Genomic DNA, 15,077 nt, shown 5'->3' with positions numbered 1-15,077 from the left:
GTCAATGTTTAATTTCCTTTAAGTCTCCCTTACTTGCTTAATGCCAGTATGGAGACACTCAGCCCCTGGCGACAGCTCACCTTCTCTTGGTCCCCATTCAGTCTCCATTTCCCTCCCCCTGCCCCCTCCTGGGAAAGACTCAGGGGACAACTGCAAACTCTGTTCTAGAAACCGTTGGAAAATGAGGGTAGTGTTAATGTGAGCCATCTCAAAGGTTAACTTATATTCCCTAGTAGCAGTAACAACATGGTGAGAACATAACCACTGGACTTAACATTTGAGTTCAAAGGATGTGGGACAGCCTAGCATGCTTGTAACATTTGGGAGCATGCCTACTTTATGTGCTGGGTATTAAAATAACTTTGGCAATTAAATAGACTCAATTTGTGAGAATGGGTCTGATTCCACTCTTCTAGCACATATGAAGTGCTATTTGTACCCAACTTCTTTGGTGCCTTGAAAATTGGTGTTTTACATTACCTTAAAGCAGATCACTCCAGTAGCAGTAGTTATAAAGTCGTTTCAAATGACAATTTGTCCAGCTAGTATTTTCAAAATTGAGCAAGATTGTTTGTCTTTCGACAACAGCTTACACAACACTAACAGCTCTCACCAATGTGCCTAAATTACAAGTGGCGATGCAGTTGGAGGAGGATCGTTATAAATGTTGTTAAAAAAAAAATCATCTGACTGCAACCTCCAATAACATCTCCGATCAATGTATTTGGCATGTAGGTGACAGGATTCTACGGGAAAGATGCACCTGAAAAAAAAAAAAAAGAAAGAAAGTTGGAAAAGTGGCCGGTGCAATTTCCAAAAAAAAGAAAGTTGAAAAAGGGGCAGGCGCGTGCTCCTGCACCCATGCCTAAATCTGCCTCTGTGATCAAATGCCCTACCTAGTCTCTCTGCAATTCTAGCTCTTTAATTAGACCACACATTACAATTGCTACATGTAAAAGATTCTTTGCTAAATTTTCCCTAGCCTGTAGGAACTCTTTGCCTGAAGAGATGAAAAAATTGTCAATCTCGCATATTTCAACAAGTCGCATTTCCCATTTACTTAAGGAAAACAAATGTAAATGTTTCAGGGATACTAGTAAAGCCATTTTTCTGCCGTACTCTACCTGAAAGGAGTTAATTTAATGTCAAGAAAGGAATGGTCCTTATCATTTTTAATTCAGAGTAATATTTTTATATCATGCTATTTTCTACAAATATTTAATAGAACCGGGTTAAAACTAAAAATGATGCCAAGGTGTTTAAATGTATGCTTCTTTTTTTTTTTTTTTTTTTTTGCACTATCTTTTACCTCTTTTAGGCTTTTCTAAGCTGTACAAAATGGATGTATATTAAGTCATCAAACTTTTAAAAGTTCGAACGTCATATGGTCAAAGCCATATGATTGAACTTTTAAAAGTTCTTCTTCTTCTTCTTATTCTTCTTCTTCTTATTCTTCTTCTTCTTTCAGCTGCTCCCGTTAGGGGTCGCCTCAGCAGATCAACTGTACAAAAAGCAAAAAATAAATAAACAACAGAAAAAAAACCTATCTGACCATTTTAAGCAGCGGGAAAGCCCTTCTTCACTCCCATGTGGGGGGGGGGGTTGCACCCCCACACCCCATGCTCGTTAAATATACCAACTCCAAGATCGCACTACAGTGCAGGAAAAGGAAATCTTCCCATTCCACACTGTATGGAGATCTCTGTTGAAACATTCAAACTTTTAAAAGTTCGATCATATGGTGTCGACCATATGACGTTCGAACTTTTAAAAGTTTGGTAACGTAATATGTACCCATACAAAATTGCTTTCATACATCCACCAATTTCCTAACACCTGCTTTATCATTTCTAGAGTAGTGGGATAGGCACCATCTATCTCAGCTGGCAATGAGCATATGGCAGATTATAACCCTGAATAGTAAACTAATTCAATGCAGGGTTACTTGGCCCTTAATTCAACATTGCAGAAATTCATAATCATCTTAATGAAGTTCTGTCAGGCCAACACATACAAGGTCACACTTATATAATGCTCACTTATTCTAAAACACCCAGCAAATAATTAATGCCATTCAATCAGGTTTATTTTGAAGTAATTCTATTTCTCAAACTTTTTAGAGTTGCAGGTTATCAGGCTGTAGAACTGTTACAAATTATGTTGGAATATAATAATAATAAAGGTCTATCTCATCTTTTAAAATTAACCCTATTTAAGTCTTTGAAAATGAACACTGCAATACAAATAGCTCTATTTAATCTTAAGAGATTTTCAAAGTTACAGGGCCAGATTCCCAAAGAGTTGCTCTCAGGTAAGTCTGCCCCGATTTAAAAAGTCCTGCTCTCAATGTAAACGACTTACTTGGTTATAAGGCCTGTCTATAAATAGGCTTACCCTTGGGGCAAATTACAAAAGACTTTCTGCCTGCCTTTTCTCAGTGTAAGTGATGACTTACACGGAGAGCAAGTTTGTTGGAACTGGGCTCATGTTTAAGAATGAAGACTTACATGAAGTTATAAAATTGAATCAGCCTTTAACTGACAGCCTTAAATTCAAGATAAATAAAAAAAAAAAATTTTACATTTGATTTTAACCTAGTTAATGATATAATTTAAATAGCTTGCTAGACATAGATAAGAAGTTGTTATATTTTAATTAAGTAATAAGCAAACAACTTTTGTACTATAAAAAAAGAAAAGGAAATTAGGTGTGGAATGGTTGCAGATGTTTACAAATATTATTAAACCCTTTAATACTGTCTATAAACACAATGGCACACAAGAGTGCTTGTGTGAATCAGCAGCACTCCACCTCAGCCAGGATAACTACAAGTCTGTCCACCCTTTGGTATACCAAAAGTTGCCAGTATTACTTTTTCTGTAGGTAATAACTTACTGTGCAAATAACAGTATTCAGTTCATAATTTTTACAGGAATCAAATGGCAAGTGCTCATGGAGATTTGACCACCAAGCAAAATCCTAAGGTAACTGGAGGCAGGAAAACACACTGGAGTTTACTATGCTACATGTATTATTTACCTTCCTACTACAGGAAGTGCAGATGAAGATTAAACAAATAAAAGTCATGGGGTAGGAAATGATGGCTGAGGTAGCTGTGACACATGAAAGAATCAAGCAGTAGTACGTGTAATTAATCGAACACTGAGACTTGATTGATGTGCATCATCATCATCATCATCAGATAAAGGAACCAAATGAGTGGCACAGAAAGTTAGAACTGAAAGTGGATGATCTGGGAAAGCATTCTTGGAGAAACAGTTGTCATATAATTGGGATACCAGAAGCACTGGAAGGAAGTGATCCTCTGACATTTATTCAGAGATTACTTTTACTGCTGCTACACACTAATACCCCTCCAGTTATTGAGAGCCCATTGAAAAGCCTCCATGATTGCCAGTAACTTGCCCACTCACTTTATTGTTTGGTGTTTGAATTATGTAGCTAGAGAGGAGATTCTATGAACAGCAAGAGAATTGGGCACTAATTGGAATATTGGTGGAGCTATTGTGCATTTTGCCCCACACTAAACTGAAGCATTCTTCAGCAAAAGGAAGGCTTTCATCTCCATGCTTAAACAATTCAAAGCGCAAGGCTTCCAAGTGCAGCTTTGTTTTCATGGCCCATTAGTGGTACCCAAAGGGGTGCTATAGCTGTTTTTTAGCTTCTCATGTGAAATTCTTAAGGGAAGCCAAACTCTCCCCCAGACCCTATGTAGACCCAAAAGGAAACTAATTAACTCTTCTAATGCCACTGGAAAAATCAACCAGTAAGAAGTATAACACTGTCCCAGCTAGTAGAAGTGAAGACCCAACCTTCCTCTTATCAGCCCGCAAAGACGATCCCCTACTACCAGAACTGTCAGAAAAGGATGAAGAATAGACAGTGGACTTTGCTGACCCAGATTCAACACCAAGCAACTTGGATAAAATGGAGGAAGCCCAGGAGATAGCAGCATTGGTACAGGTGGTTTCAGTGGTAACAGCTACTGCTGATCACATCTGAGCTAAAGTTCTTATCCACAGGAAAGGTTCATATTTACTACTGCATCTCACTTACTGCAGGGGATCTGATGCCTAATAGGCAGCAATGCGTACTAACTTTGTTCTTATTTGTCTCTCTCTTTAGTTTAACTGGCTGTATAAGGGGAAGCACTTTATGTATTTAACTTCCTCTCTTTCTCTCTCCCTCCTCCTCTGAATCTGTTGGGTTGTGCTCCACTGCTGAGTGTGAGTTAATCTCTTGATATCAACTATGTGGTAGCACTCCCTCCCCCCTATCTTAAGAGATAATTAGTGTTTTTTGTTGATTCATTCACTGTCAATTTGCAGGGCTGGTTAACAGGAGACTATACATACATGACCAGGGTTTAAACTGGATACACTAGCCTGCCACAGTCAATACAACTTTGCTGTTTTTTTACATATTTTAGGCTCCTTTGCCCACCCTAATCTTGGAAAGACAAAGATGAACTTTAGAACCTTTGCAGTTCTCTCAAAAAAGTCTTATACTTTAAGCACACACCCCCCCCCCCATCTTCCTGGTTGGAATAGTCCTATCCTCCAATAGAGCTTCACTTAATTTCCTCTGTTATCAGCCCTGTGACACTTTGTCATGTGATTACTTTTTACATGCAATTCGGCCTCATCTGGAGAAATTAAACTGGGTCACAGGGTACCATAGAGAGGCAGTGATTAGTTATTAGTGAGGAGAAATAACAATAAATATAGCTTACATTCCTGTTTCTGCACTCTTCCAATTTTAGGTCTTCATCAGTGCAGTGCACTGCACTCTGAGGGTGATAAAAGGTTAGACTGGACTGTAGCCGATGGGTTGTAGGTGACAGGGAGTTTATTGTAAACACTTGATTGCAGGCCTGCCATACATGCTACTGTAACAGCACAAGCTAATTCTAGAGAGCATGTATTTTTTCACTCAGAACTGTTAACTGATAGGGTTGCTCTGGTAGCATAGAGGGATAAACCCCTGATTATGGTCAACCTGACATGGGTTCATTTAGTAGCTCGTGGCAGCTGAGGGAATGTCAGGAAAGGGTTGGGCATGGCCATCCAAGATGAGAAGGCACACAGTGATATGCTTCTTAATGGTAGGCAAAGTCCAAAGAGGGGAGTTGACCTAAGATGTAATCAATGAGTGCGGGGGGTGGAGAAAGGCAGTTGGTAGCTCATAAATAATCCCCAGGGAAGAAAGTACAGATAAGACAAGCCCCCCACGACATCCTCAGGATCCATGACTGGTCCCAGCAAAACTGGAGTAAGTCCAGTGGGCTTGCAGAGTAGCTGGTAGACCTGGCATGGACATTGAATACTTGGGGCTGGGCTGGTAAAGATGAGGTCCGAGGGGACCAAAAAAGAACTGTTAACTGATACTGTTTTTCTTTTAATTGTTATTGCATTATTGGTCCTTGCCTTGCACTATCATAATACCAGCTGTCATTTTTCCAACTTGACTACCATGATGCCAAGTGGCATGCGCAGGAAAATCTTGTCCTTTAACATTTGGGGGTTAAATGTAGAGGTTCAGGGGTTAAATTCCACTGCAAAATGCCACTCTGTACTCCATAAACTGTTGTACTGGTAGACTTTAGTTGGCTTTCTAGAAGAAACCAAACTTAGAAAGCACCAAATGTCAGTTTGGTTGAGCAGCTAGAAGGGGCAGTTTAAAGCAGCATGTAGGAGTGATGCATCTAATGGCAACTTGTTATTTGTTGTCGATTCTTTGTGGTGGGTGAAATTCCAGCATAGAGAAAAGTCAGATCTTCTTCAGATTTTTTTGATACTAGTTAGTTTCTATGGCCCAAACACTGAAGATGCATCAGTTTTCCATGCCCTGCACAATGCACTGACATTGGCCACTATCTCCATATGGTTATTGAGGGAGATATCAATGTATTAGATTACAGAAAGGACAGAATCCCACAGGGGAAAATCAGGTTAAACAAAGATAGGAAACATAACTCTCAACTATACAGATTTTCACAGAATGTGCAGATTTTTGCGCTATATTTTTGGTCTATCCCTCATAAAATTTGTGGTTTGCTGGAAAATCACTATGGATTGAAGTCACTAAATGACAAACATTTAAGTTTCAGATTTAGTATCTTTCAGGAAATGCATACTAACACACATCCTGTTAATCTAGCAACTTTCTAAGTTTATAAAAGCAATATTTAAAATATGGCTGTATTTTTAGGCCTTTGTCCCCCTATTACTTTAGGCTTTCTTCCGATTTCTTGCACTAAGAGGTTGAGAGGTATGACAGGAACATACTGCAGAAGTGGCTGAAAAAGTTCCACTTACTAGACATTGGGCAAGCTCAATATCCCCAGTCTAGGGATTATGCCATCTTTGACCAACAAATGTGAGTCGCTAGCAAAACTGATTTTTTTCCCCTTATCAGCTAGTGCTGGTTGGATGTTATGGGGGAAGTGGAAATTATCCTAGATGCCTTCTTGGACCATAGCAGGAAGTCCTACACTGGTCAGGCCACTGTTGGAAACAAACACCCTACATAGCATGAATGGAACCCCTACTATGTAGGAGTGAGGTGGAGTCCATGACTTAAAATTATAGACACCTACGTTTTGGCAGGAATTTCTCCCTATCTCATCTAGCTGCTGAGTGAGGTGAAACACATTTATAGCCTTGCTCTTTGACCATAAGAAGTATCTAACCCTAAGTGCTAAGGCACTTGCCCACTCATCCCTGCAAGAAGCTGTGAATAAGCTGCATCTCTTGACAACTCAGTATGTTCACCAGTCTTGTACAGATGCTAATCTACATTCCCAGATCTAAGCACTCAAAAATGTGATCCATGCTTTGCTATTCACAAAAGAGCAGCAAAAATGAGATTTCATCTAAATGTTGTACTTGAACAAACAGATTCAGTCACTTAAGTCACTAGTCTGAAGTTTGATGGAATGCAAGTTAGCCCATGTAATCTATGCCAAAATGGATAATGTAGGTACTGAGGTATACTCAGCTCAAGGCATCAATGCAGTTATGCTGGATACGTACAAATGTTTGCACTAATCCTCTCCAACCATGTCAGCGTCACTTTAGGAGTCCTATTCCAAAAGAATAAATCAGCCTAAACTCACTTGCAAACATGTGACACATTTGAGCAGTTGGCTTATGCTTTCACAGGTGGAACAGGCAATTCCTATTGAGTACTATAAACAGCTGCAGGATGAGATTGCTTCATGACTCCTGATATGATTTAATGAAAGTTGAACCAGTCATGAATTGTAGTTCCAGTCCAGATTAGTGACTATCTTAACCTTTCCCAAAGAGGGTAAATACCCAAGAAAACCCTTTACTTATAGACCCATATCTCTGATCACATGTGAAACCAAAGTTTTAGCTACACTACTGGCAAGGCTGGAAGCAGTCTAAGATGACTTAATCAGTAACACCCAGTAAGGTTTTATAACTAGGAGACAGGGGATACCAGACCTCCAGCAGCTGTCCCACAGCATTCAGTAATCCAGTCAATAAACAAAGCCCCCAGGGAAGCTCTGTTTGGAGACTTCATAAAGGACTTCAGTATATTCATTTGGGGTTATCCTTGGAGATTTCTGGAAGATATAGGATTTCCAGAGCAGCTTATTCTCTGGTGCAAATTGTTATACATGCAACCATTAGCCCAGGTAGTGAACAACAATATCTTTGCTATGACTACTCATTCTGGAAACTTGTAAAGGAGAAACAGGTGCTTTCAAATATCTGCATTGCATAGCTTTTAGGAGTTATAACAGATGTTGAAAGAACTCAACCTCTTCATCTTCCTATGTCTCAGTATATGGGGAAGCTAAACCGCTTTTCAAACTTCACCTAAATTCACCTTGTCTTCCTGTAAATTCCACAACAATATCCATTCTCCATTTATTTCCCAGGCTCTTCCACATAATCAGGAACTTAAACTCAAGTGATACTTTTTTTTATTTACAACAACTAAATCTAACCTAAATTATTATTCCTTCCAACTAGCCAGAACTATTATTATCAAAGAATGCCTTAAGTTATTCTTTCAAGTCCACTGATTAAAATTCTCTACATTTCCTTAATAAATAAAAAATTAAAATTGCCTACATTTCCAAAATAAATAAAAAATACCATCCTCTAGATCTAACCAAGTCCCCAAAAACGGTCATTATCTAAATCCTCTAACCAGCTTTTAGACATAACTTCTCCATTAACTTCTACATTAAAATTAGGTACTGTTTTTTTTTTTCTATCTACCATCTAAGCAGAAATTGAGCACCAGGCGAACCATATAAAAATATGTAAAGTTTAAGGGGCGTATAATGGAATAAATATGTCAATTACATTCCTAGTAATAGCCATTCAACCATTTCCTCCTATATATGGTACTAAAGACCATCACCTTGTATGCCCTTGAATGTGTCCCGTTAACTAAAAATGCTAAATCAGAGTCAAGTAGGAGATAACAAAATTGGGAAGATTAAGCTGGTCAGTCTTCAGGACATAGTACATCATATTTTTCTATGTCTTTTACCCGCTTAGAGAAACACAAAAACAGCCAACTTTTCATTGGCAGCCACACCTTTTTCTCATGGATGAAGTACTATATTCCTAATACACAATAGGATATGCATTTTATCCCTGCTGGTGATGCAATAAAATCCCACTGTGGTGCTTCTTACCTTACCATATTTCTGTGTTTGGTATACAACAAGCTACTCAAATCTACTTCCTTCTTTCTGTCTGGATATCTAGCAATCCTAAAGTAAAGGAAGGTGATAAATGCATTGGTTCATTTCAAAGTCGATGCAACATACCACAGGAATTCAGTAAACACTAAGAAGAAACTCTTGTAAGCCATTAAGCTGAAATCTAAAAAATAGATTGTAAGAAAAAGGCAGATAAAGAGATCTCTATACGTTACCATAGAAACATGTGCCAGTAATAAGAAGGGATAGGATATGAGGTGCCTAGGGATGACAGAGAAGAGAAAGATGGATATGAATCAATGAGTTACGTAAAGGAGGGATTCAAGTCCAAGTTTAGACAGGAGCTTTTGAAGACCACCCCAAGAAGGAGGCAAAGAAGTAAACAGTATCAAAACTTAGGGTTAGTTTTCCTGTAATTAAAGTGCAGGAAGGGGAAAAAAATGGTATATAGTACAGTGTACTGATCCTCATACACTTCAAGGGAAGAGGATGAGAGATTTGAGGAGAGACTAAATAAGTGAGATAGCAGGAAATGCTTTATAATAAATGGTTATCTGAATCTGTGAGGAGCAGATTGGGAGATCCCAAGCACCATGGCTGGGAGGGATCCAGACCTGACTAAACTAATGGAGCATGAGCACTTCAGTAAACTAGTTTGGGGTTATATCAGAAAGGATAAACTTCTGAATGTGGTCCTTACCAAGGTGGAGGGAGCCATTGATGTACAAGTAAAGGTAGCATCAGCCAGCAGTGTGCATGCCACTGTATGGTTTACAGTGAGTCAAAGGTTAAAAACAAAGGAGAACAATGATGGTTTGTGATTTTAGATAAGCTTTTTATGATGGGGTGAGAAAGGAGTGGATGCTGAGCTAGGGAACAAGACAACAACGGAAGAAATAAGTATAGCAATGTTGTGATATGAGCAAGCTTTTGTGCAAGAGGGAAGAATACATAAAGAGAGAAAGCCAATGTGGCACATTGGAAAGTAAGGCTAGTGATAAGCGAAGGAAGGGGATAAGGAAGGGAATGAAGAACGGTACTAGAAAAGAAGTGGAAAAACAACAAAGGAAGTAACAGGAGTAAAAGTGCAAGGTGAAAGGAGATAGCAGAAGGCATGAAAACAGGAAGTAAAGGCTTCTTTTGGCGTACAGAGGATAGAAAGTGAGGATGGACAGGCAATGTCTGACTGGGCAAAGATGGGAGACAGAGAAAGCAGCGGAGTTGTTTAAGCCTTTACAAAGAAAAGCAAGGTGGTACTGTGTGGGAAGAGACAAAGGTTTAAAAAAAAGTAAGCTTTTGATTAATCAAGGCAATAGACATGAAGTTACAAAATTCCTTCAGCAAGCTTCATGGGTTTAATAAATAAAGATATATCCAAATCAGACTGAGGACAATAAATGCATCCCATGCCACTTGATATGATGAAAGACAAAAACAATCTGATCCACCAATTGCAAATTCTGAATCTGATAAAAGCTCATGACTAGCCTATTAGACCATGGGGCATTTCCATCTGGCAAACCAACCTTTTACTCCAGTATATCTTCCCTGAAAAATGGCCTCTGCAGACCCCCTCCCCTCAACTTCTTCTTCTAGAACAAAGAGGTTTGCCTTATCTAAAATCTTCTCAGTCTCCTACTTTATACCCATACCTCAAATGGGCTGTCATAAATTTTTGAGAAGAAAAAAAACTCCACAGAACATCTGTCTCCAGATGATAATAAATCTTGAAAGACTCCCCCACATTCTCACACCTCTCCAAGTATAACTGATAGAATTGATCCCTAAGCTCAGTAACCTCACCATAATTTTTAACATTTGTACTCCTGCCCCTGTAAGGAGTATGCCATACCCTAAAGAAAATCAGCCATCTATTTTTCCATTTAGTGAAAAAACTTGCCTTAATCCAATAAATCATTTTAAGGAACCTCATGTTATGTCCAAATTTATGCTATTGAAGGTCCTTTTTGAAGGTCATCTGAATCTGAGACCAATAAATCATGTATTTCTTTACTAAAGCTGCCCTTTCATGCTGTAATTTTGAGGTTTAGGGCAACCATTAAGCTCCACCCGTGTCAACTACTCTGGGAAGGAGGACTAGCCCAAGAACCATTCTGGGCCATATGACAAAAACACAGTACATGACAATAAATGGCAATATCTGACATGGGACATTTCACTTAATTGACAATAGTAAAAATGTTTATGCAGTGCAACCGAATGTATAGAAAACACTAAAGAAATGCAAAAATAAACATTTTTCAGATGAACAGCAATACAAAGATATTTTTGACCTATTAATTATATAGGTAGTGTTGATCAGCAGCATAGTATTTAAAAACAATTAGTAAAAACTTCTGGAAAATGTAACATTAATAGATTTGAATGTAATATGCAGAGTGTGCATCAGTTCATGTAGCACAACACTTGTACTAAACTAAATAAGCATTGGATAGAGTTATAACACCTTTAACTAGTTTGTCAAAAATGCCTGATATATGCATAGGTAATATAATGAATCCACCTATTTGCTAGTGTTCAGTATGTGTGATATTGAGAAGGCTGAAAGATTAATATTATCATCAGGAAAGGAGGGTGGTGGGTATGTTAGCCTGTATCTCTGAAGCAATTACACTCCATCTCCTTTGTCAGATAGTATGACATTATTTAGAGTTGTTAGTTAATTAAATATTTTCTTCCTGCGACAGTGTCTATTTTACAAAAGGTTATACTTTGTTTTTATAAACCAAGACAGTATTTTAAGTGGGGAGCAACATTTTTCACTGAATACTTTAAAGGACAATATACTTAGTGGTTCTGGTTGTGATTGGTACATACTTGGTTTTATTTAAACAATGATATTCTATGGGCTCAGATAAAAGAGTTTGGCTTGTATTTGTGTCATTAACATCAATGCATGTAGAAATGTCTCAGAAAAGTAGTTTACTAAAATGCTAATAAGGAATGTTAACACTGTAACCTAACATTATAAATAATAAACAGCAGAGAGAATGAGAAGATGCAATCAATGGAGAAAAAGTACAGTGCAGCAAATAGCTTTCATTACCATGATCAGCAACAAGTAAGATGTTGACACATCTGTGCAGGCCCATTTGCTTCAGTCCATCCATTAACTGACCTATGATTCTGTCTACTCCCTGCAGGGCTTGCACCACCTATAAAAACACAGCCAGTATTAAAAAGGGGGAATGTAACAGCATTTTTCATTGTCTAGCAAATTTTTTGTCTTAAAATTCTTAAGCACATGATAGCACAAGTAAGCATGGATGTCATTGCATCATTCATATTTTACTAATACTCTAAAGCATAATAAGCAAAACCATAATATCACAGAATCACGACCAAGAAAAAGCAATGAATGGTAGTAGTAGCAGTAATAATAATAATAATAATAATATGAATGGCTTTATATAAGCACAAAAACCTAGTCTGAAACACTTGTGTACAATGGAGTCACAAAGGAATGATACTAACCTGACATTTGAAGTTTTAATTAACTGACAAGTAGAAATGAGAAAAAAGTCAGAAGAATGTTTTCCAGTGAAGGAGCTTTTACAAATAATAAACCAACATAAAATGTAAATGTTTATCCCAACTGAGTAACAGTCTCACAAGAACTTAAATGTTTGCTTTATTTTCTTATGCTGTCATCGCACAAAGTGCAACAATGACAGTACCCTTATAAAAGGTGATCTTTTAGATTTTCTGTAATGACTGCAAAAACATCAATCAGTGATCAAAACAGAAAAGAGATTAGAAACCTTTTTTTAATATTTTTTTCTTGTTAACCTGGTAAGCCCCACAGGTACAAGTGCCTATTTTGGAAGGTGATCCAAGAACAGTGTTTGGCTAAATCATTCAGTGTCACATGTTATACAGTTCCATACCATATCAGTTACACCACACTGCAATTTGGGAAGCTGTCACAGAGCCATGTCTTTCATCCCCCTCAGTGGTTTAAGAAAGCTTTAAATCAAGGTGATAATTACAAAATCATTCTGGAGAAAGTCATAAACTGATATTGCCTGTGTCTTTGCTGCTTCTTTTTTAAACCCTAAGTTATGACAGCACCCTTATTTATATTCTCTTCCTGGATAATGCTTGAAATAGTCTGCAGAGCCAAGCACAGCTGGCTGATTACTGAATGAATGAATAAACATTATATCAGAAATGAGATACTTTGGGGGGCGTGGCCAAGGATGAACACAGGATAGCAGCAGATTTCTTCAGCTCCACCAATTTCATTACATTGACAGGAATTAATTACTTAAAAAATTAATTCTTGAAGTAATTTTCTTTCTAAATATGTTTGTTTTATATAGTTCTTGAACTATATCTAAAAAAGAAAGGAAATCTTAATAATATTCCTGTCAGAAATTACTTTGGAAATTTTCCTGTCAGTTTATCAGTCTGAAATGAGTTCCAGTAAGACAAATTCTCAAGACTCCAGCATCAAGAAAGAACTTCAGTCTCTGATAATTATAGTCCAGCAACTTACTGCTAAGATGGATAAAATGGATACTAAAATAGACACTTTCATAGAAAAAACTACAAAACAAATAGACTTGTTACATATGGACCTGCAACAACAGAAGATCCAGATGACAGGCATAGAAGAAGCTGTGAATGACATGGAAAATAAAATACAAGAACAGGAAATCAACATTGAGTTTCTGCTGAAACAAAATACACATTTACAAACAAAGCTGGATGACCTGGAAAATAGATCTAGGCAATAACATTAGGATTTTTGGACTGCCAGAAAATATTGAAGGTAACAATATTACTTCTTTTTAACAACATGGCTCCCTAAAACTTTAGATTTACCAGAAGCATTCTCTTTTGGTATCGAAAGAGCACATAGATCTATAGCTAATACTAACTCTAACAAAACTATCCTAGATCAGTTATAGTTAGATTTCTATCATCTTTGATAAAGAGATGGTTCTTAAATCTGCTTGGGCTAAAGCTCCTGTTAAGTTTAATGAGACAACTGTGCGTTTTGACAATGACTATTCTTCCATGGTAATTGCTAAAAGAAAAGTTTTTCTGCCACTAATAATGGAGCTTAAAAAGCACAGTTTAAAACATACCTTCTGTTTCCTGCCAAGCTTAAAATCTTCCTTCCTGATGGTCCTAAGGTCTTGATGATTTAGACTCTGCTTTACTGTTTGTCAAAGAAAAAGGATTTTGGATACAATAGAAGAAATGGAATGGGCTAGTTCCTCATTAAAGAGATTGGCAACTGAAGCTTCCTGGAAGACTTCAGAGAAGAAGAAGAGACTAAAAACAAATGATTTGTTATATGTTTTTCTCTCTCATCATTTTAGTTCATTATTAATCTTTTGAATATAGTTCCTGCATTTCCAGAAAGCCACAAATATTTTGGAAAAGATTTAATCAAAGTTATTCTCTATGTGCAAAGAAATGTTTTGTTTCATAACCAGTCAAAATGCCTGAGGATTTAATGGCAGGCTGTGACTCGATTTGTTTCTTTCTGAAAAAGTAAGGTTAGTAATTTGATACATTTTTTATCTTTTTTTTTTTCCTTTTTTTATTTTTTCCTTTGTTTAAAAAATGACATTCTATTTAGATTTTTTAGGGGGAAAAGGGTGGGGAGGCCAGGCAGAGAACAGTAATGAAAATATCATTAATAGAATAATAACATATTTATCTCTTGTAAAAGTTTATAAGTTCTTCAAATGCTATTTCTAATTATACTTTCTTGATTATACTGCTTATGCTTGTTTGTAAATAATCTGTCATGCTTTAACTAATAATAATCAGAACTAAATAAGAGTAAATAATATGTTTTATTTTTAACTCTATTAATATAAACAGTAAGTAACATTCCATTGTATATACTTCTTACAGCTTTCTCTTACATTTTTTATTTCTGCCTCACTCCCTTTTATTTTCTACTCTCTTTCCTTTCTTTATTAAAATATAGAATGCTTTTGACTGTGTGGGCACAGTGAATAATAGGATTTGTATGAAAATTGAGTTGGGAGAAGAATGCTGAGTTTTATTACTTGTTTGTAATTTTGAGTTTAATTTCACTTGCATAGAGGCTGTGATGATCTGTGGAATACATTGTGGAGGTTCTGTCATGTTTAGATGCATTTACACTGCTAAATGAATGTTTGTCACTAGTTTTTAATAAGTTTCCCGACAAAATGTTAAGAGAGACAATCTGGGATGTGGGCTGTCTTATGCACAATGTCCTTGAGTTACCTCAGAATCTTCAAATCACAGAATTCTCACAAAGAAACTGAAAGCAGTTAGTATAAACATTGACAAGGTTATCACACTGACACACCACAGA

At 37.1% G+C, this 15,077-nt stretch overlaps 1 protein-coding gene across 1 annotated transcript in view; it reads right to left on the bottom strand.

Moving 5' to 3' along the window:
* The window catches only part of LOC122798180 (ectonucleotide pyrophosphatase/phosphodiesterase family member 3-like), an 835,307-nt gene that overhangs the window by 393,469 nt on the left and 426,761 nt on the right, over nt 1-15,077 (bottom strand). Inside the window, exon 12 of the mRNA XM_044066922.1 lies at nt 11,799-11,907. Coding sequence (XP_043922857.1) covers nt 11,799-11,907 — 109 coding nt within the window. The remainder of the gene's footprint in view (nt 1-11,798; nt 11,908-15,077) is intronic.

This window comes from Protopterus annectens, chromosome 3.part1 (genome assembly GCF_019279795.1).
Source record: "Protopterus annectens isolate FY-2018-M chromosome 3.part1, PAN1.0, whole genome shotgun sequence".
In the NCBI taxonomy this organism is placed as follows: Eukaryota; Metazoa; Chordata; order Ceratodontiformes; family Protopteridae; genus Protopterus; species Protopterus annectens.
The sequence above is the reverse complement of the archived record's forward strand: the minus strand, read 5'-3'. Positions and strand labels throughout refer to the sequence as shown.